This window comes from Cordyceps fumosorosea (genome assembly GCF_001636725.1).
Source record: "Cordyceps fumosorosea ARSEF 2679 chromosome Unknown scaffold_80, whole genome shotgun sequence".
Classification (NCBI taxonomy): domain Eukaryota; kingdom Fungi; phylum Ascomycota; class Sordariomycetes; order Hypocreales; family Cordycipitaceae; genus Cordyceps; species Cordyceps fumosorosea.
The window spans coordinates 4,345-24,025 of NW_017387380.1; the positions used below are offsets into that span (position 1 = coordinate 4,345).

The window sequence follows — 19,681 nt, forward strand, 5'->3', positions numbered from 1 at the left end:
TATGTTCTTTTTTTCTTTTTATTTCTTATATTTCCTTATAGTTAAAGAAGATTATATAAAAAAATAACCTTAAGAGTATTAAATCTAGTCTATTTAAATAGTTTTTATTTTTATTTATAAAAAAGAAATTAATAAAATCTTTTTCTTCTTTTAATTTTTTTAAGTTCTTATTTAACTATAAAGTCTTACTTATATTAATAGTACTTTTTTTTATTATAGTATATAATATATTTATATAAAAAGTAAACTAGATTATTAATATTTATATTATTAACTACTTTAGACTTTTTTACTATAAAGTAAGTTAAAAAGAGCTTTTTAAAAGGACTTTCTATTTTAATTAAAAGTCTTATAACCTTTTTATTATAATTATACTAATATTCTTACTCTTAATAGTACTTATTTATTAATAAGTTTTTAGTCTTATTTAAAAATTATACTCTAATAATACTAATTAGACTATTTCTTTAAAGTGATTCTCTTTTATAATAATCCTAATACTAAACTATTCTTTTAAAGCTTTATTATAAATCTTATTTTATTTATATTATATTAATTATAAAAGGGGATATTATTAATCTATTTAATAGTAAAAAGCTTAAAGAAACTCTAAATAGTATAAATTAAAACTTTATTTAGATATTTAAAATTAAAGTACTTACTCTTAAAGGTTTTAATCTTTAGATTATACTTTAAAAAGCTTTATAATTAGTTCTTTCTAATATTATAATAATTATTATTTTATTAGTAGAGACTTAATATAATCTTTTAAACTTATTTATAAGTAAGGGGGCTATTAAGATAATCTTAAATTAAAAACTAAAAGACTAAATATAATTTATATATTATTAAAAGCTATTATATTAACTTAAATACCTCTTTTTATAGTACTCTATTATTTATTTAATACTAAATAATTACTTATAGGATAGACTAGTAAGTTATTACTTTTTATATTCTTATATTACTAATAATATCTTATATAGTATTTTAAAGGTCTTATTTTATATATTAACTTATAATAATATAGTAGTAAAAAAATAATAATAATAGGATTTATTTTATATAAGAAAACACACTTTTAGTAATAAAGGTTTATTAGTATTAAGGGGTAAGGTTAGGTGGCCTAAATGTGGGTGTGGCCTATAAGTGGGTGGTCGACGTTATGCACAACATCAAGCCACGGGAGAAACCAACCGATGCCATCACAAACATAATGCATCATACCCAGAGAACACAATTTCCTCTGACGCCATGCCCTGCTCTAGTCTCGGCGTGTCGCCCAACAACGTCACTGACGCCGACAAATTACAATACGCCGCCATCGAAAAAGTCCAGATCGCCCGAATGAAACGCATACGCAAGTCCCTCCGAGCTATCAAAATCCTGACGATAAAAAAGGACGCGCTTAACGGCCTGTCTATATCTCTAGGCTCGTAGCTCGATGTTCGCCACGACGACGTATCGCCCTCGCGCATCTCTAAAACCTTCTTGGCGCCCTGCGACTGGCCGCTTAACGTCCTCGAGGCCCGAACCTGGAATGCAACAACAGTATGGCACAATTTAGAACAAGTCAGTCCCGACCCGGCCATTTTACTCCAGTTTCCTTTATCGAAATTGGACTGGTACGAAGATTGCCTCTACCGAATGTCGCACTTTGTGCCAAACCTATGGCACTTTTATTGGTATTTAAAAGTCTACTATCTTCTTAGACGCCACAGGACGGACCGTCACTAACAGTCCCCAGCGATCAGATGTCAATCAAGGAGGAGCTCGGCCTGTCCTCCCATATCGCATGTTCCAAGAGCGCCCGTGGATCATGCACTACCACGAATACTGCGGTATGTGGGTAATGTTTCCCCCACTGGAGACTGAGCTGCCACACGTGTCCTGTTTCGTCATCGACTCGGGTGTTCCTGAGGACGTCGCTATCCTGCTCTCTGAGGCCGAGCACGCCGTCGCTCTCATCCAGTACCAGCTACAACGGGACACCTTTACTAACCACCACACAAAACCCGCACTAATCGCTACCTTACTACGGAACCAGACGGGCCGCCTGACCCAGGCCTACTTTGACGGCAAGCAGAACAAGCTGGTCCTGCGCCAGTCGCGGACCCTGGACTTGTCGGGCCCCGAGCCTAGCCCGGACTGGCCCCAGGCCGCGGAGACAGGCCCCTCGGGGCACACCGAATACATGATCAAGTTCCCCTCATGCCATAACCATGACACTCGCCCTCAATATTGTATTATTAGCATATGGCTGCAGTCTATACCCACACCTTGTTCCATAGCCGTCTTTAACACCAGTAATTATTACACCTTTTCTTTATTTCTTATTCGCAGCAGAAACGAGACTCTTCCGTCTCTCGTCCTCTGTTGATTCGCTTCACTCTTCTAACAATCATTGCTTTATATATACATACTACATACTTGTATTTGGCGTCATTGCACCTTAACCCCGATTCAGATAGCACGGCTTCCGCATCGCCTCCTTTTCACAAGCTCAAGATACCCAGATTCGCCGCCGACTGGCTCCACATGATCCAGGAGGACCCGGACATTGATCCCGCCGTGAAGCGAGGCCAGAGGACCCTGCACGTCGCCCACACGAGTACAAGTCCGGGTCGAGCATCCGGCCCTCCGAGTTTCTTCACCTGCAGGATTACAATTTTAGGCTAATTCTACCAGCAGCGCCACCATTACCATTTATACACCTGTTTTGTTCGTACACTCTGCAAGCGCAGCCTCCCCTCAGATCTCGACAATCGGACCCTCGTACTCCTTGCGCGCCCAGAAGACGTAGTACAAGATGCTGAAGATGAGGATAAAGCCGGTCACCGCCGCGGCCCAGTTCATGTTTGCCGCCGTCGGGTCCATCATCCCCGGCCAGAAGCTGAAGAAGAAGATGACGATCAGGTAGACGCAGCTGATCGCATTGTTGACGATTCCCAGCGCGCCGGGCAAGTGCCACGGGCCCCACACGAGCTCCGCGCCGGTCGTGTTCGCCAGCGCCGGCATCTCCGCCGCGCCCGGCATCACGAACCCCGACGTGGTGCGACGATACAGCAGCAGCGCCGCGCAGATGAAATATGACAGATACAAGCAGGAGATGGACAGCGAGATGACCGCGTTCAGCGCCGTGGCGGACCCCAGGTTGATGAGAGCCAGCAGGCAGGCAATGGCAGTGGTGCAGGCGACGGCCCAGAGGGGCACGGTGGTGCGGGCGTCGACGCGGGACAGTACGCGCCAGAAGGGGAGGCCGCGGTCGCGCGCAAAGGACCAGAAGACGCGCGAGGTGGAGGCGAGCATGCCGACGGTGGCGCAGGCGCCAAGCGCGGTGATGACGGCGGCCATGGCGGTGGAGCCAGCGACGGAGCCGGTCGAGTCGAGGAAGAGCTGCATGTGGGCGAAGCCGGTGGGCGAGGAGAGCACGCGGTCCAGGTCCTGGATGCAGAAGAGCACGGCGACGGTCATGGCGAAGCCCGTGGTGCCGTTGATGAGCATGGACAGGAAGATGGACTTGGGCACGGTGACGGCCGAGTTGAGCGTCTCCTCGGACATGTGGAAGGCAGCGTCGACGCCTGTTCACTTGTCAGCAGCTGTACATACACATACATGTACAATGTCGTAGACCTTGGGGGCGCGGGACGAGAACTCACCAACAAAGGCAAACACATTACCAACCAGACCAACCATAAACGACAGCCCCTGCGTCGGCCAACCGCCGCCGTTGCGGAACTCGGTAAACACCTGGTGCGGATCGCCGTGGTACCCCAGCGACACCATCGGGATCAAGATGGCAAAGAACCCGAGCACGTGCAGAATCAAGATCAAGCCCTCGAACTTGGGCAGCGCCGAGCTGACCACCGCGTTGACCAGCACCGCGAACAGCATCACCGCCCAGAACAGCAGCGTGCCCTGCCACGCCTGCGGCGCGTACGTCTCCGGGTTGTTCATCGCCACCATGCCCTGGATCATGGTGCCCGTCAGGAACGCCGAGCTCGCCACCGAGCCCTGCCACCCGCCGACCGCCAGCCAGCCGGTGATGTAGGAGAGAAACTTGGAGCAGCGGCGCGGGGCGAGCATGGCGACCCAGTGGTACTGGCCGCCGGAGGTGGGCGCCATGGAGGCGAGCTCGGAGAGGGTGGTGAAGACGGAGATGTTGCCGAGCCAGACGATGATGTAGCCGTAGAGGACGCCGGCGTAGCCGCCGTTGGCGAGGCCCTGGGCGGAGAGCACGAGGGTGGCTTCCCAGGTGATGAGGATGGTGCACGAGAAGCCGAGGATGGACATGAAGCCAAAGTTGCGCTGGGAGGGTTAGTATTGGGCAAGGTTGTCGTCGTCGTGGTCATCGTGGGCTTGGATGATCAGTAGTGAATGGAGTTCATACCTTCAGAACAGACTTCTTGCCGAGGCGCGCGAGCTGCTCGCTGTCGGCGTAGTCGCTCTTGGAGACGACGTCCTCGCTGTGAGGACTGGACGGCGCTTCGACGGCGCGCATGCCCTTGGCCGTGGCCGTGGCCATGTTGCCAAGCTCATGGCCAGTCGAGGACATATTTCGTCGGCTGCAGGTTTCTGCGAGGCTCCGTTGAAGGGTGGTGGTTGGAAGTTTACAGCACCCGCGTCATGGGTTCTGGAGAGGATGATCTGCGTGTAGATGAAGGAAAGGACAGATTCTGGAAGGAAGAAAGACAGATGCAGAAAAAGGTCCCTGCTTGTCTCACCCGAAGCGAAGCGAAGAGGAGAAAAAGGGTCCAGGTGGTTCAGGGCCAGTTATGCACCAAGGGAGCTATTATAACAAGGCAAACGGGTCCAAGCAGAGACTAGCAAGAGAAACTAGTTGGAAAGAAAAGAAAACTCCGAACGCCACATGGCAGAGGAATTTTGGGTCAGATGCAGGTTCAGTTGAAACTTGCCTGGTAGCACATGGGAGCCATGATCCTGGGCCAGGGCGACGGTTCGGGTGGACTCGACTTGTCATTAGCTTGGGCATGGGATAGTTACAGTGGGGGTCTCATTGTCGTGCAGACCTGTGCTGGTCCTCTAACTAATAACTAAATGTAACCTGCAACATTCGCTGCGCATATGCGAGCCTGGTTGGCCGGAGCTGTGCGATGTTGCATTGTTCAACGGGTGGCTAAGCCGAAGACGAAGCGGCCAAGTGGGTTAGTACAGCCGAATTACGGGTGAGTAACCAGGTTCAACTCACTAACATAATAACTAGCTAACTAGTGAACATGGGAAACATGCAAAAGAAAAAAAGGAGCCCAATTTTTGAAGGGGAGGGGTGGAATGGAGGGGGAGGAGGAGGAGGCGGCGGCGGCGGCGGCGGCGACTCACAAGCCTTTGCGATCAGCAATTCAACTTGGCTTGATGCGACCCCTGCCAGCAGGACCCAGTGGGGAGGAGGGAGGAGGCAAATGCTACCAGCCAGTCGATGCTTCTTTTTCCTTTCTTCCGTCCAAAAGTCTCCGGCCCCCTTGGAAGTGGAAACTCCCGTCCCTGCTGCTGGACGCTAGTTAGGCATAAAGTTTGGCCTCTCCAGGAACCAAGACTTGTTTGTCAAAGTTTTTGTTCCAAACCGGTCAAAGGTCAGTCTGTTGACTAGAATCGGCGAATGCCACAACAATGCAACGCCGCCCCCCAGGATTCAGGGAAAACCACGCACGCACGGCACGCAACCTCTTCTTAAAAAAAAAAAAAAAAAAAAAAAAGAAAAAAACGACCTTTGCAAGCTCTTCTGTCCGTCGCGCCGGGGCGAAAGACGACCTTTGCAAGCTCTTCTGTCCGTCGCGCCGGTGCGAAATAGCAACCCACTGTGGGATGCTACGTGGGCTTGGCGAGATGAAGAAGAGGAAAAGAAAGATGATGAAAGTCCCATCCATCCATACGAGAGGGGGTGTGTGCGTAAAGAAGAAAAAAAAAAAAAGGTGGGCTAACTGATAATCTCGAGCCCACGACATCTCGCTCCACACGAGCGGATTTCCTCAGAACGACAAGGTCTCTCACTCACTAATCAGGTCGCCAATCAAGCAGAGACGCTTCACTTTTATCCGTAGTTTCAAGTCCAAAGATGCCCCAAAGCTGCCCCCCCCGGTAACTTGCCTGCCGACTCGACTTGCCCACCTGGACGAGGCTGTCGGGGGAGGGACCTTGCCAGCTAGTTTATATGAGCCATAACCAAACTATACATGAAGAAGGGGGGGGGGGGACTTTTGTGGGGGTTCGTCTCGTCAGTACTTGGAACCCCCGTCAGCCGTTGCACTCTTTTTTTCTCCTTTTTGTTTGTTTTCTGTCCAACTGCCGCAGTGACGACGCTCCTCGCTTAGACAACGTGGCGTGTGAGAAAAAAAGGAAACCCCGGGACCGATTTCAGCTGGGGCGAGATGTGACGAAAAACCAGAAATCAGATCATCAGATGTGCTCCCTCTCTCCCTCGCACAGACTTGGGGGGATTTCTTTTTTTTTTTTTTTTAAAAAAAAATGGCAGACGAACGCCTCAAAGTAGTGCCTCTGCCGCCCCCAAATGACCGGGTGGCTTGGCCGAGAGAGGAGGTCCAGACGGGCCGCGACCGCATAGTGAATGCTGACAAGATTTCATTCCTCGTCAAGAAAGGGTGCAGGAATGGCATCGATCGTCTCTGCATGTCTTGAACTTGCTGAAGAATTAATTCTTTCGCGAAAAAAGGCATGCATGTCTCTCATCACCACCACACGTTGCTTTTTCACACTCAAGTCTAGGCCCTGATCGTCGCGCGCCACAGCGGAAAAAAAGCACATCTAGAGATACTGTCATTATACACTATATCGTAGCCTGCCGAAACTGCCGAATTCGCAAATCTAGTCAAAGCACAACAATAAAAAGAAAAGAAAATATACAAAATTCCGCCGCCCTGCTCCCGGACCCCCGACTCAGCCGGGGCTGTCTAGTTGGACTCGCGCCGCTCCTCCACGTCGACGTACCACGTCTTGGTCTGCTGGATCAGGATCGTCTGGCTCGTGTGGCTTTGCCCGTCCCATGCGCCGTCGCCGTCGCGGTTCTGGTTCGTCTGCTGCTGCTGGCCGTTCTCCGTGGTCGTCGTCTGCTCCTGCTGCTGCTCCTCCTTCTTGGCCCTGTGCATGTCCACCATCTCAAACATCTTGCTGCGCTGCGACGCCTTGGACGCCAGCGGGTCGCGCCGCGAGTTGTTGCCCCCGTGCGACCGGTTGTTGCCGCTCCTCCGCCCACCGCTGCCGCTGCCGCTGCCGCCGGACGCGTTCCGGTTGTAGCTCCCGTATCCGCCGCTGCTCGACTTGCCCTGCCGCCGCAGGTCGTCCACCCGGATCTGGCCCGACTCCAGGCTGTCCAGGAACGGCTTGAGGTTCGGCACGCAGATGGCCAGGATGCTGGTGCACGTCACCACTGCGGTGATGACGGCCAGCTCCCACGAGACAAAGGTCGCGTCGGCCGCTGCGAGGCCGCGGGGTAAGTAGACGATCTGGGCGATGATGGCGGGGGTGACTCTGTAAAGACGTTAACATTCGGTGCGAGTATTGTGAGATAACAAAAACGAACAAGATTCGGCTGCCAAAGACGCAGATGACAAGGACTTTCTTGGACCATGAAGTCTGGATTCGCCGCACGTTTTCCACCATGATCCCTATCAGCAGCAGGTCGGTGATGATGTTGACGACGCTGAAGCAAGTCCAAAACGCGACCTAAGTATACATTAATTAGCCGAGGTGGTGCGAGTGAGGACGGTTGTTACGCGACATACTCGCTGAATGCATTTCCGCTCAATGTAAAACCACGGACTCGGCAGTTGGCACTGGAAAAGAACGACAAGAATCCCAGTCACCGCCCACAGCGCAATCAACAGCTCAATCGCCTGTATTATTCGTCTGTGGCTCCGTTGCGAAATCGACGTTGTCATCATGGCCGTCGCAATCTTGGCGCAGAAGAGGCTCGCGATGAAGAAGACATCAGATGCATATTGGCCCTGTAACCTGTCAGCTACGCCATCCTATCCTCTCTTTTCCTCTCCACATACCTTGAGTGCGCCGTTGACTCTGTCTGGCGTCAGGTCCGCCACATGCTTGCCCAGCCCTTGGTAGCCGCCGGCCACCTGCGCAATGTACTGCCCACACGCCGCGATCTAAACCCCCAGGTCAGCACCCCAAAAACTCCAATCTTGCAAGCGAAAATCGTACCGTGGCGACAATGGCAAACCAGTCCTCGGCCTTGAGCCTCTTGACCATGTACAGCTTCGTGCCGGTCCGCGCGACGCAGGCGAGCACCGCGATGACGAGGAACATCCATGCCAGGATCTGGATAAGAGGAGACTTGTTATTGTCCGTGACCAGCTCTCTCGGTGGGGAATCCATGATGCGGGATCATGAGGGGTGAGAGCGGACAATGGGGGAGGAGGAACTGTCTTTGGATGAATAGGTCAGGGAGAATGATGCATGATATTATGTAGCGAGAAGATAGATAGATGGCCTTGGCTGGTGGGACGGAAGGCGGCGGCGACGCACCCAACATGGCGTAATAAATGTAGTTACGTACAGTACTTTTTACGCATATCAGGGCTCTTCAGCAGCTTCTTTCTTCTTACTGGTCTCACTGGACAGCAAGTGTCCTCCAGTCCGGAACCTGCCAGAGGCCCCCAGGTCGGCTGGGATGGATCGGCCAGTGGGTGTCTTGCCCTCGGCTGGGCGAGTCAAGTTGTGACCTCTTGGACTTGCCCCTCTGGATTCTGGATGCATGTTTCTGGAAGAGGTCGCCAATTGCTATCGACACACCCTGATGACAGGGGGAGGAGAGGCGAGGCGCCACACCGGGCCCCCCCCAAGCCCCAAGGTCCCTCTCCGCTGCTGGGCATTACAAGGCTGCAGGGTTCCCGTGATGCAACTTTTCTTCTTCTTCTTCGTCTGAGCTTCCTTTTTCTCGCGAGCTACCTGAGCTACGAATAGCCACATTCCCACCATCGGGATTGGCGTGGCCCAGGTAGTTTGCCGAGAAAGCCCTCAATCGATACTTGTCTGTAGCCGGTCATACACATGCTCTGATTCTTGGCAGTGTGAGAGTAGATGCGGCCATCAATGTGCATAACCAAGGTCCACAGTTGATGTCGCTTCCAGGCATGCCAAAATTCTAAAGCCACATCAAGTCTTGAGCAACCGCGCTAATAATCCCTCCAGTTCCGGGGACTTGCTGGGCCACTGCAGATGCTGGCTGGGAAAATGATGCTACAATTGCTTCTGGTGGGCGATTAATATGCTGCGTATTTTTTTTTATTATTGTCAAAAGGATAGTGCGAATAAGCCGCCTCCTCATGAAAGCAGCCACAAACGCCACCAATGCTGCTTCGTCGCCCATTCTGCGATCCTCTCAAGTAAAAAGGGGGGGGGGGGTGGGTAAGAAAGCTTTTCTCTCGGTGCGCGACGGATACCTCCAGTTATCCTACGTAATTACATAGCTCTTGGTTCTTCACCATCATGCATCCGTACTAGCAAGCCAACTAGCTGCAGCTGCTTATTATTTAGGCTCTCCGCTGCTGCAGGTCCTCTTCTCGTTGGCGGATCCTTCCCAGCTGGCTGGTATTTGCGACGGCCTGCCCGCGGGTTCGCGTCGCATCGTCGCAGCGCCGAGACAAGAGATGCTGCTCACCAGGGAAATGAAAGCGCTTGAGGGCTTTCTTTTGACACATATCTTCTGACTGTCCCTGACAATTGATATTCTCAAGAGCTTTATGTAATACCGCGTTTGTTCTGCGTTCGTTGTGATGTTGCTCTGACAACAACACTGTACACCATCAATAAACGCCCTGAGGCACCTGCCGTAGTATCTTCACGCGTACTTTGGTGGCGTTTGTCGCCTAATCAGTGTCTTCTGCTTGCCCAACATATCCGCGTCTACGCATCTCCCATTTCATTGTTCATCATCAAAGATTGACCACCAAGCATCAAATTCCGTAATTCCGCCAGTTGTTGTATCAATCGCTTGCCCGCCGCAATGTCGTGTTGTGTCGCCGGTGGTCCCGCGGCCGACTCCGACGCGGCCGACAAGATTCGGCGCGTCGCGCTCGAGGCTGTCCAGCGCGAGAAGCTTTCCGAGATGCAGAGCGCCCTAGATAAGCTGCATGACTTGCCTGTGATCGACAGGGGTGGCCTCGAGACGCTCTCGATAAAATGTGCCCCGATGTTGGACGTGGACAACCTGGACTCTGCGTCGCCTTCTCAGCTTCAGTCCCAGTTTTTCATGCCCTGTACCTGGCCGCATGTCACGGACTGTCAGGTTAATAGTGGATTCTAGGATATTCGGCCTTGTCGGCTGCATTGCTTGATCTTTTTAAGGTCTCTGTGGTCTAACGGTCTAACCTAGAAGCCGTCATTACAACAGCGCGGGTCTCTACTCCTGGTTCGTCAACTATGAGCAGGATTGACTCAAGTCTGAGGATTGCCAAAAACGAATCATGGATATTGCTGATTCCAAGAATATTGCCATTTACAACATTTTTGCCGAGGGCGTCGAGGAGGCGGGAAGCACCGAGAACTACGCCCTCGCACAGGAGGACACTCAGCAAGGTTTTACTTCCCAGGCTTGTCTTTGGTACCCCGAAGACGATTTTGAGATTGTCTATATCGGAGATGAAGTCTACGACGGCCGTCAAGCGCGGCTTGCAAGCCTCCCTGTATTCTTGTTTTGCCACCTAGCAAGCTACCCGAAGACATTACCATCTCCTCGACCATCTCCCCGACCTCGTATACCACGCATGTGCAGGTTGGAGGCGAGAAGTCGACAATTACAATCACTCCTAACCCAGTCACCACGGACAAGGCCGAGTTCTCCAACGTCAGAGTTCTGGGAACAGAAAGCGATGGCGTTGTGCTTCAGGCAAGGACAAGTATCCCTCTCGGCAATGGCACCGTCCTTCTGCCTTACAAGGACAAGGGCGGCAAAATGACAAGCACCGAACGAATCTTTGTCTTTCCTCCTTGGCCAGAATACACGACCTGGCCGCTCGAAGTTCACCACAGCGACAAAGTGACTAGCAACCCAGCACAGAGTTTCAAGACTCATGAGCCTACCCTACCAATTGAGCCCGCGGATCCGAAGTTTACGCCTACGCCGACGCCGACTGAGACCTCGATCGAGAACCCCAACCTAACAGAGTTCCGTATGTAGCATTCTCTGCTTTTTCCTGGTCTAAGCCAATTGCTGACGTAACTTCATCTAACTGTCATCCGCATGGAGCCAATATACGAAGATATAGAGTCTCACTGCACAGAGACAGAGTGCGAGGGAGAAAAGGATGATGATGACCGTGGGGCTTTCATTTTCTTCCGAGTTCGGTGCGATGATCTTTGGTTCTTCAACGTGAGAGATTCTAGCAATATCCAAAGTCAATCACTGCTAATCCCACTTTAGTTCTGCATCGACACGAATAATCACAAGATCAAAGGCTGGAAATTCCGACTTCGCCAAAGCAGCAAGTTCGGACCGTATGGTCCTCCAAACCTCACTCGATCAGTCTCGTTGCTGATTTGGCCAAAATAGTGGCCCGCCTCCTATTGTCATTGACTATCCCACGCAAATCATCTACCCTCCTATCCTGCCTCCTTGACCCGAAATTGAGTACATGAGCCCAGACCAAACGGCATGCTTCTGAGAAGGGGTGAAGCTGACTGTGCGCTAGAGTTTTCGAGCCAGACAAGATGAAATTCTCCAAAACAGACCCCAGCAGCGATGACAACAAAGCATCGGGAAGTCATTGCCCGCGCACTGGGTGGTGCCCATGACATTGGGAGCTAACAACGGCATCTATTCTACAGGTTCCTTTTCAAATGTACACCAGATCCTACGGTCTGTCTGTATAAGATGACAAGACGATCACGACCACAACGCGCACAATTACAGAGACGGCTTACGAGACAGGTTGCCCAACCCCAGAGTGGACGTCGCCTCGGCGTGTGGTATTCAGCAGAAGCCAACGGCGATGATGACGCCAACGGCCACCCCGGCAGTTGCTCCGAGAGAGACGTCTGACGTATTGGCGCCGACCGGCTCACTCGCCTCCGGCATCGGGTCTCGCAAGCCGCACGAGTTAGGTTGGCATGATGACTGTTTATGCATTTCTGATTCGTACGATGTCATCATCTATGTTGACGAAAGACAGGCGGACAAGTTCTCGATGAACGAGATTAAGAATCGACTGAAATATGACACGAGCAATTTTGGTCAGGAGTATCATGCCTTCCACCACCGAGACCCTTTCGACTTGATTGGCTATGTTTTCCTGTACGTTTGGAACATGCCCCGGGAACTCAGACTGAAATTTTCGAGAATGCCTAGCGTAAATAGAAATCTCGAACAAGTCCCTCGCCCTCGCCCTCGCCTGGGCAGGTCTCCGTCCCGGCCGCTTACATGGAAGCCAAACAGGTCACAGATGTTACTCGCGCACGGAGGCCCACGTCACTGCCCAAGCGTCAAAGTAGCGGGGGAGCCATGGGTAAAATCCTGCAGTCCGCTACAGTCAATGAAACGCTTGAGCAGCTGGACCTCGGCATGAAAGGTCCAGCACTGAACGAGCAAGCTTGGTGGCGAAGCCACATCTTAAGCTATCCCGGCGAAAAGCTGTCGTACTACGGCGCTGAGAACGAGCTTGGTGAGGTGGGCCACCCCTACTATCACGGCCAGCATCTGGGTCAAGATCAGGTCATCTATCTCATAGACACAAAGCCAGACTTAACCGACAAGGTGAGGAGAGCCCCCGTTTTCATGCTGGACCGGCCGAACTCACCGAGAATGATGCCAATAGGAACTCGTCTCCATGGATGCAGAAGCTCTGCCAGACCTCCCCTTCAGAATCTCCCCCGGTATACCGAGTAGCCACGGAACCTCCGTGGCCGGCTTGATGGTAGGTGCGAAGACGGGAATTGTGCCACGCGCGAAGATTGTGTACCCGCCCGATAACCAGCACCTCACCTCGATGCACTTGTTCCTTCCGAGGTTGCTTCAGGTCGTTAACCATCTGGAAGCAAACAAAGAGCTGCAGGGCCACTGCGTGATCAATATGCCATGGGGCTTCCCGAAATCGGACCAGAGTACAACTATGAGGGAATGGGGCCGCGTCCTGGGTAAGAAGCGCTATACCTTGTCATCTTGGAGAGCATCTAACACTTTGGCACTCAGGCAAGCTTCTTGTATATCTCGAGCGCAGACTCAAATGCGTTCTTGTTACCTTGGCAGGCAATTTCAGGGCTAAATGGCCCGACGCCAAGACCCAGGACTACTACCCCAATCTCCTTCAACATGAGAAAAAGGGACTCAACATGTTAATCTCGGGCGCAACTGGCAGGCAAGGTTACCTCTCCTTGAGGTGGGAACACTCCAGCTTGATAACCCCCGAATTTCAACTAATACTCGTGCCAGGTCGCAAGGTGCCGCCTCGCCCACCTGCCTCAGTAACTACGGCAAGCTCTACACCGGCTATTATTGCCAGCCGACGCACAAGAGCGTGCCGCCTGGTCACGACGATCCGGCACACACCCGGCCGGCGCCGATGTGGACCACGACCGGGACGACTCGGTCCACGCAGGCCCTTGACGGCGGTCTCACAAGCCTGCCACCTCTCACTAACACTTACACCCCCGTGACGGACTGTGCCGGCAAGGTCAAGCCGACGACGATATCCAACAGGTCGGGTGGAAGGATGGCCTGCGTCACCAGCAGCTACTGCTCCAGCTATCCAGCGCCGACCCCGACAGCAACGGCAACGGATATGCTTTGCCAGATCAATCGCGATGCAAAGACTATCCCTGCCCAGACGGCGAGTACGGCTGGTGCAGCGGCGGCCACTGCAAGTGCAGAGACCGGAAGCCCGCCGAAACGCAAGAGTGCCTCAGCAACCAACACTGCCAGAGCTTCGCCTGTGGCGGAGAGAAGCTTCTGTTCTGTGACAGGGGATGCTGCGGCTGCAAGAACAAGCCATGTTCCAGCGTCGGGGACTGCTCTGGCTCCTGCAGCTGGGACGAGAGGGCCACCTGCAGCTCCAGCGGCTGCACGTGCCCGGCCGTTTCTTTCTCCATGAGGCGCGCAGTCCACTGCGAGAGGTTCGGCCAGGGCTTCTATAGCGAAGCGGTCCTGACCGACGGGACCTGGAAATGGACCATCAGCAACGCCCGGGACGGTTGCCGCAGCCCGGAGGGATTTGTTGACTTTTGCATCGATGAGGAGAGAAACCGTAGGAAGTTTCGGTTGGCAGATGACGTTCCCAGATGTTTAATTGGCGGACAAGTAGTGGATGGCGGCGATTGTCCCAACCAAAAGAACCATAGCTGTGTGGTCGCTGACTAGTATGAGGTCAAGTGCACCTGGTAACGCGAGCTTAGATTGGGGGGCAGCAAGTATTTCTATCCTGTCCGGTAGGCATCTCAGCTATCCTCGGTATTCCCTATCTCAAGCACCTTAGGTATCTTGGGCTCACTCGGGATATGTAAGATGCCCTAGTAGACAAATACATGTTGCCACCTACTGTATTCACTTGGCAATTGTACTGAAGTAAATGACTAGTTTGACCTTACAATTTAAAGAGTATACCTACAAAGAAGTTGACTCTGGGAAGGTTTGGGCTTGCTGTCAATGGACATTTTGGTAGCGGCGGCCATGCGTATGGCCGAAACTGTGTCTGTTGTGTGGTTGATTTGAAGAGGGCTGGCCTTTGGCTGTGGGTGTTCTGATGTTATTGACCATGTCTATGTGCATGATGAAAGCCATCGTGGATAAGATGCGCTTTTGTAGAGATTTCATGAAGACAACCGCGACCCAAGTCCATTTGAATCGAATATTTGGCATCTCTGTGTTATGTTCAACAATATTATGGCTACGACAGCGCCGTGTGCTGGGTCTTAGTCCCTAGCTTTACACCTCTCAGCCTAACAATGCCTTTTGAAGACTTTGACCTTTTGCTACAGTTTTATAATGGCGGCGTGGTCTGAGTAATTGTGATTGCGTAGGTCCGGCTCTGGCCTCGGCTTCAGTAGCTGTCGTAAAGGCAGAGCCAGTCTTTTTTCAGACACGACACCCAGGACGGTTTCGCGATGGCGTCTGTTCTGGTTCTCTTGCTCACCACTCTCTACTCGATGTAGAATCGCCCGTGACAAACCACCAACTCGGAAACGGCCGCACTCTGGTGCCGCACTGGTCAAGTAGCTTGGTTCCCCATGACCCAACGACGAGGGTCGTGTCAACTCCCTCGCCGCCGGGGAGGATGAAGTCGATGTTTGTCCTCACAACCCCAGGTGGTATTTCATCCTGGTTAATGACTGGAAATTCGACGTCGCCGAGCTTGAGCCGCGTTCCAGGAACGTACAAAGGCCCATACAGATTCACAATCTCGGCGAGCTCGGCATCATAATACGTTTTTAGCCGCGCACCGTCACTGCGCCACCAACAAAACGCCGTTAACCATTCAGACATCTTGATGGGCTCGCCGGACATTTCATCGCCGTCCATGTGGCACGCGCGTTGCCAGAAGTCCTGCACGTTAGTGGCCGTGGGCCTCTCAAAGCTGGCGATCATGAATTCGACCGCGGCGGAGAGAGCCTGCGACCAGGATCTGACAGTCGAGTCACCCTCCTCCTTGTTGTTACGCGATGCAGTCTCAGATTCTGCGAGGCGAGAGATGCGTCTAGCCAGATCAATCCAGTCTTTTTGCTCGCCATGTAGAGTGACCGAGGGAAACCCGCAGCCGAAGATCACAGAGTGGTCAAAGTATTCTTTGACGGTGCCACGGAATACCGAGGCCGCGGCGACCTCGTCGTCAGGCTGTGTCGTGCTGAAGACTGGGAGCAGCCAGTCCGCCAACGTGGGGTCCACCAGCTTCTCACGGACGAGCCCGACAAATTGCTTCACCAGAGCAGCAAGGTCTATGTCTGCGAATGACTGGCTCTTCAGGTCGATGATTTCAAGTCTCTGACGGCCGCTGTGTGCGACAAAACGGTCACGAAGGGCCTCGGCCCTGCTTTCGTCGCCACCACCAACGTAGAATCTGAATTGCGTCAGCACGGCCAGCCACACGTCGTCTGGCCGGAGCTCGAGGTGCTGGTCTTGCTGCCAGGCGTTGATCACCGTGCACACGAATCCGTTTCTTCGACTCAAAAGGGTGCCCTTGTCCGTGTCGGAGACGGAGCTGAGCAGCACGCGGTGCTTGTGGTCGTAGGGCAGAAGGAGCTCGCGGGCTCCCGTGGCGTGCTTGTCGTGACTGTGGCCGACGATGGGCGACGCCCCGAAATGTAGCGTCACAGGCATTGAAGCGGCGATGTTTCTTGTCGGCTGTAGAAGCAAGGCTGGCGTCTCCTCGAGTCTGTCACCCACCACACCGAGTGATTTTTATGACCCCTTTGTATCAGACATTTTAGATCTCGATACCCTATGCGAGCACTCAATGCACCCCAGCCACGGTTCAATACACCCTCGACAGATGTCAACAACGGGGGACATTGGTTGCGAGTCGTCGAATGATGGGCAGTATCGTGTCCATTTACGCACAGTTATCCCAGCTCCTGTTTCAATTGAACATGCACGCGCCTCACGACATGGTGGCGCAAGGAGGGCGAGGCGCCTTTAATTCTTCGAACTCTCTAGTGTCGTCCCTCTGCGAGACGCTGCGCATTTTTGAAGAGGGGGCATTGTGTCATGCTAGAGAAATGACCACCTCTTCGAGCTTCCTGCTGGCGGTTTCGGTGGTTGGCAAGGGCCGTCGACCTATATCATGGCATGGCCAAGAGTCTCGATCATCCCGCGTCTGCCCCGCCAGTTGGCTTACACGTGACGCTATGCTTGCTCGCTAACATCCACACTATGGAACTTCAGCTGGAATATATGCGACAAAGGTGCCAAAGCTCACACCACAATCTTAGCATCGAGACTATAAAACATATTGATGAGACTGTTACCATTTTGCAGAAATACTCTGCGCTCTGGCGCTGATGGGACGGGCATGGCTGTGATGGATGTTGCTTTAGACGAGAGGCTAGAAAGAGACTAGTTAACGAGCCGCCCTATTGGTCCGGATCTAGCCGAGAGGGTTAATCTAACTCGTCGTTGGCCTGGCGCGAGGGGAAAGTGTAGTGGACTTGGGTCCACCAGTGCATTGCCTACTAGCTGGTGGTCTGTAGACGAGGGAGAGGACAACAAGAATAATAGCGCGATTGAAACGTGTCAAATTGTTGTTTGGTAGTTTCTGATCTCGAGGCCTGTTGTTGCCACCAGTTGGTGGTGGATGATGCAAAGGGGAACTCTGTGGGAAGTGGGAAGGCCCGGTCCAACTGGGTACCTACTCAGGTAGCCATATATTCGCCTCTTTATACTATAAGCTTGTATAGTTAGAGAAGGTAGATGCTCTTAGCCAGCTAGTAGTAGCTATAATAAGAATTAGTTTAAACACTACTAGTAAGCTACCCTATACCTATAAAGTTTATAGGTTATTAGTATTCCTACTGTATTAGAAACGCATTTTATATATTTAGAGAATACATTAAACACGCTTAGTTTATATATACTCTAAGAATAATTATAAATAATAGTATTTTTAGTAGCATATAGGGTTTAGCTTTCATTAAAGTGACTCGGTTTCGTTTTTACCATCCAGATGGTGGCTCCGCCATGTGCCGTCCTTTGCCATTGAAAAAAGGTGAGTGCGAGAGCTGAACCCTCCTCACCGACTCGGCAAGCATTTTTTTCTTCCAGTTAGATGTAATTCTCCCATTGTAGTATGACCACAGCCGAGGCAGGATGTACACATCATTTGCACAGTATTGCACAATCTCCTTGGGAAGCGGCCGCTTGTTGAAGACCTCGTAGCTGCCTCCCTTTTCTGGCGCAAAAAGCCGCTGGCCAGCTCTCTTGCTCTCTAGCCAATCCAGTCTTTCGCGTATGGTAAGATTTGCATCGATTTCGATGCATTTGGCAAGCCCGCTGACGAATCTCCTGCGCGATGTACGAGTTGCCAGCTCCATAAGCTGAAGGTCTTGAATGCCACGCAGATGGATACCGAAGTGGCTATACAAAGCGTCAGAGTCGTTTCGAACATCAAAAAACACCTTTGGAATGCTCTCTGATTCCAAAATGATCTTGAGAGTGTCGCCGTCCCCTCCCACCGTCGAGAAAGCGCTGGTGTTCAAGGAATGCACATCCACCAGATAGGTACGCTGCGCAGGACGCGAGTAGATCTGTAGAATAGAGACAGACCCATCACGAGATAGATTGATGCCTTCTAAATCAATGTAAAGAGAGGGTGGACTGATAGGTAGACCTTGTATGTCCTTGATCAGTGAAGCTATTCCTTCGACTGTGTCAACGAGGGTGACCGCCGACTGCTCAATTTGGGCGTTGTCGGGGTTAACAGGGACCGAAGTCGACATCTGTGGCTTAAGAACGGCGGAAAAAGTGTTTGACATTGTAACTTGTTTGGAGAAGGGGGATTCAAAGTTAAGAGGAACTGATAGAGGGTGCTTTGCAATTTTGGCTGAGCCTGTTTCGATCCGATTACTTTCTCGGGTCCCTCGGGTGCTTTTATATTCGAGCGGATACGTGATAACCCTTGAAAGCCTGAGAGACTGGAATGTATTATTGCCTTGGTCATTTTTGAGAGCTTCAGAGCAGGCGAGCCTGGAGCTGTGTACATGGCTGGAGCCGTCTACTCCTTGCTGGCGATGACCAAAATGGAGGCCTACAGCGCTCTGAGTGGCTGGAGCTTTGCCGTCTCGAACTTGCTGGCGCTCTCCACAGCGGCGGCTCACTGTGCCCACCAAAATGGAGGCCCAGAGGGCTGTGAGTGGTTGGGTTGGCTTGTGCCGTCTGTTTTCTGCATCCGACTGTCTAAGGCATATGCAACATGTTGACTGCATCCCTTTAGATGTGCGGCGGCTCCAGCGAGTATTTCTATCCACTGACCAGGCGTACACTACTTGTACCAAGATGCAGGGATTATTACTAGAATCTTGGTGTACTCATGAGTATTTATGGACAGAGACAGTACTTTAATGTACTAGGAGACACCACTAAAACCCAAGTACCTTGAACAGTTCATATTGTTATTAGTTATTATCCTTGCGAGTGACCGCTCTGGAGACGCCGCACATGAAAAGAGATATGAGGCAACCCGAGGTGGCATCATGCAAACGCTAATGCAGTGGCCTCCCATTAGACCAATTGCGACGAGCCCTGCAGTATGACAGGCATGCGACTTGCGGGCCACAGAGCTATCTCGAGAAGAGCGGTGTTGTTGAGCTCCGCTGGCATCGGCAGTACTAGTTGAGGTTGAGCAGCAACCAGCTTGAAAGTAGAGAAACATATTAGATCCGTGCCACAGCCATCGCGTCTAGGCTCTTGTTTTCTCCCCAAACTTTTTTGCATACTTGATCCTGGAACCTCCTTAGCCCACGGCGTCTAAAGTTGCCAAGGGTGGCAACTTTCCCTCGTCAAGCAGATGCCGTGGGCTTCATAATGGCCGCTCTTAGCAATCAACGACCTGTTCCCGCGCGATTTGGTGCTGAGCCTTGTGTGCCGCTCCCCTTGAAATTTTCTTTTGGTAGGATATTTGCTCCAGCGACAAGAGAACGAGAATCTGACACAGTCAGTTACGAATGCTGTCTCGAACGTCCCGCAGCGACAGAGACGCAGCCGCTATACCATCCC

The 19,681-nt window shown here is 51.6% G+C and overlaps 6 protein-coding genes across 6 annotated transcripts; 3 read left to right on the forward strand and 3 right to left on the reverse strand.

The window, feature by feature from the left end:
• Positions 1-1,254: 1,254 nt before the first annotated feature.
• On the forward strand, positions 1,255-2,679 carry ISF_09833 (hypothetical protein; the record flags this gene model as incomplete). Its single annotated transcript, XM_018853434.1, has 4 exons — positions 1,255-1,332; positions 1,441-1,685; positions 1,741-2,243; positions 2,468-2,679. The coding sequence occupies 4 exons, from the start codon at positions 1,255-1,257 to the stop codon at positions 2,677-2,679; spliced, it is 1,038 nt and encodes a 345-aa protein (XP_018699374.1).
• Positions 2,680-2,751: 72 nt separating this feature from the next.
• Positions 2,752-4,555, reverse strand: ISF_09834 (Amino acid/polyamine transporter I; the record flags this gene model as incomplete). The annotated part of the gene is made up of 3 exons (XM_018853435.1): positions 2,752-3,581; positions 3,660-4,308; positions 4,391-4,555. The coding sequence occupies 3 exons, from the start codon at positions 4,553-4,555 to the stop codon at positions 2,752-2,754; spliced, it is 1,644 nt and encodes a 547-aa protein (XP_018699375.1).
• A 2,371-nt stretch (positions 4,556-6,926) lies between these two features.
• On the reverse strand, positions 6,927-8,364 carry ISF_09835 (hypothetical protein; the record flags this gene model as incomplete). The annotated part of the gene is made up of 5 exons (XM_018853436.1): positions 6,927-7,503; positions 7,556-7,698; positions 7,758-7,979; positions 8,031-8,135; positions 8,191-8,364. The coding sequence occupies 5 exons, from the start codon at positions 8,362-8,364 to the stop codon at positions 6,927-6,929; spliced, it is 1,221 nt and encodes a 406-aa protein (XP_018699376.1).
• A 1,630-nt stretch (positions 8,365-9,994) lies between these two features.
• ISF_09836 (exo-beta-1,3-glucanase) lies at positions 9,995-11,606 on the forward strand (the record flags this gene model as incomplete). The annotated part of the gene is made up of 6 exons (XM_018853437.1): positions 9,995-10,276; positions 10,431-10,673; positions 10,763-11,159; positions 11,256-11,359; positions 11,411-11,484; positions 11,540-11,606. The coding sequence occupies 6 exons, from the start codon at positions 9,995-9,997 to the stop codon at positions 11,604-11,606; spliced, it is 1,167 nt and encodes a 388-aa protein (XP_018699377.1).
• A 375-nt stretch (positions 11,607-11,981) lies between these two features.
• Positions 11,982-14,072, forward strand: ISF_09837 (exo-beta-1,3-glucanase; the record flags this gene model as incomplete). Its single annotated transcript, XM_018853438.1, has 5 exons — positions 11,982-12,280; positions 12,358-12,739; positions 12,801-13,119; positions 13,175-13,361; positions 13,415-14,072. The coding sequence occupies 5 exons, from the start codon at positions 11,982-11,984 to the stop codon at positions 14,070-14,072; spliced, it is 1,845 nt and encodes a 614-aa protein (XP_018699378.1).
• Positions 14,073-15,106: 1,034 nt separating this feature from the next.
• ISF_09838 (hypothetical protein) lies at positions 15,107-16,291 on the reverse strand (the record flags this gene model as incomplete). The annotated part of the gene is made up of 1 exon (XM_018853439.1): positions 15,107-16,291. One exon carries the CDS (start codon positions 16,289-16,291, stop codon positions 15,107-15,109), a length of 1,185 nt encoding a protein of 394 aa, XP_018699379.1.
• Between the last annotated feature and the right edge of the window lie 3,390 nt (positions 16,292-19,681).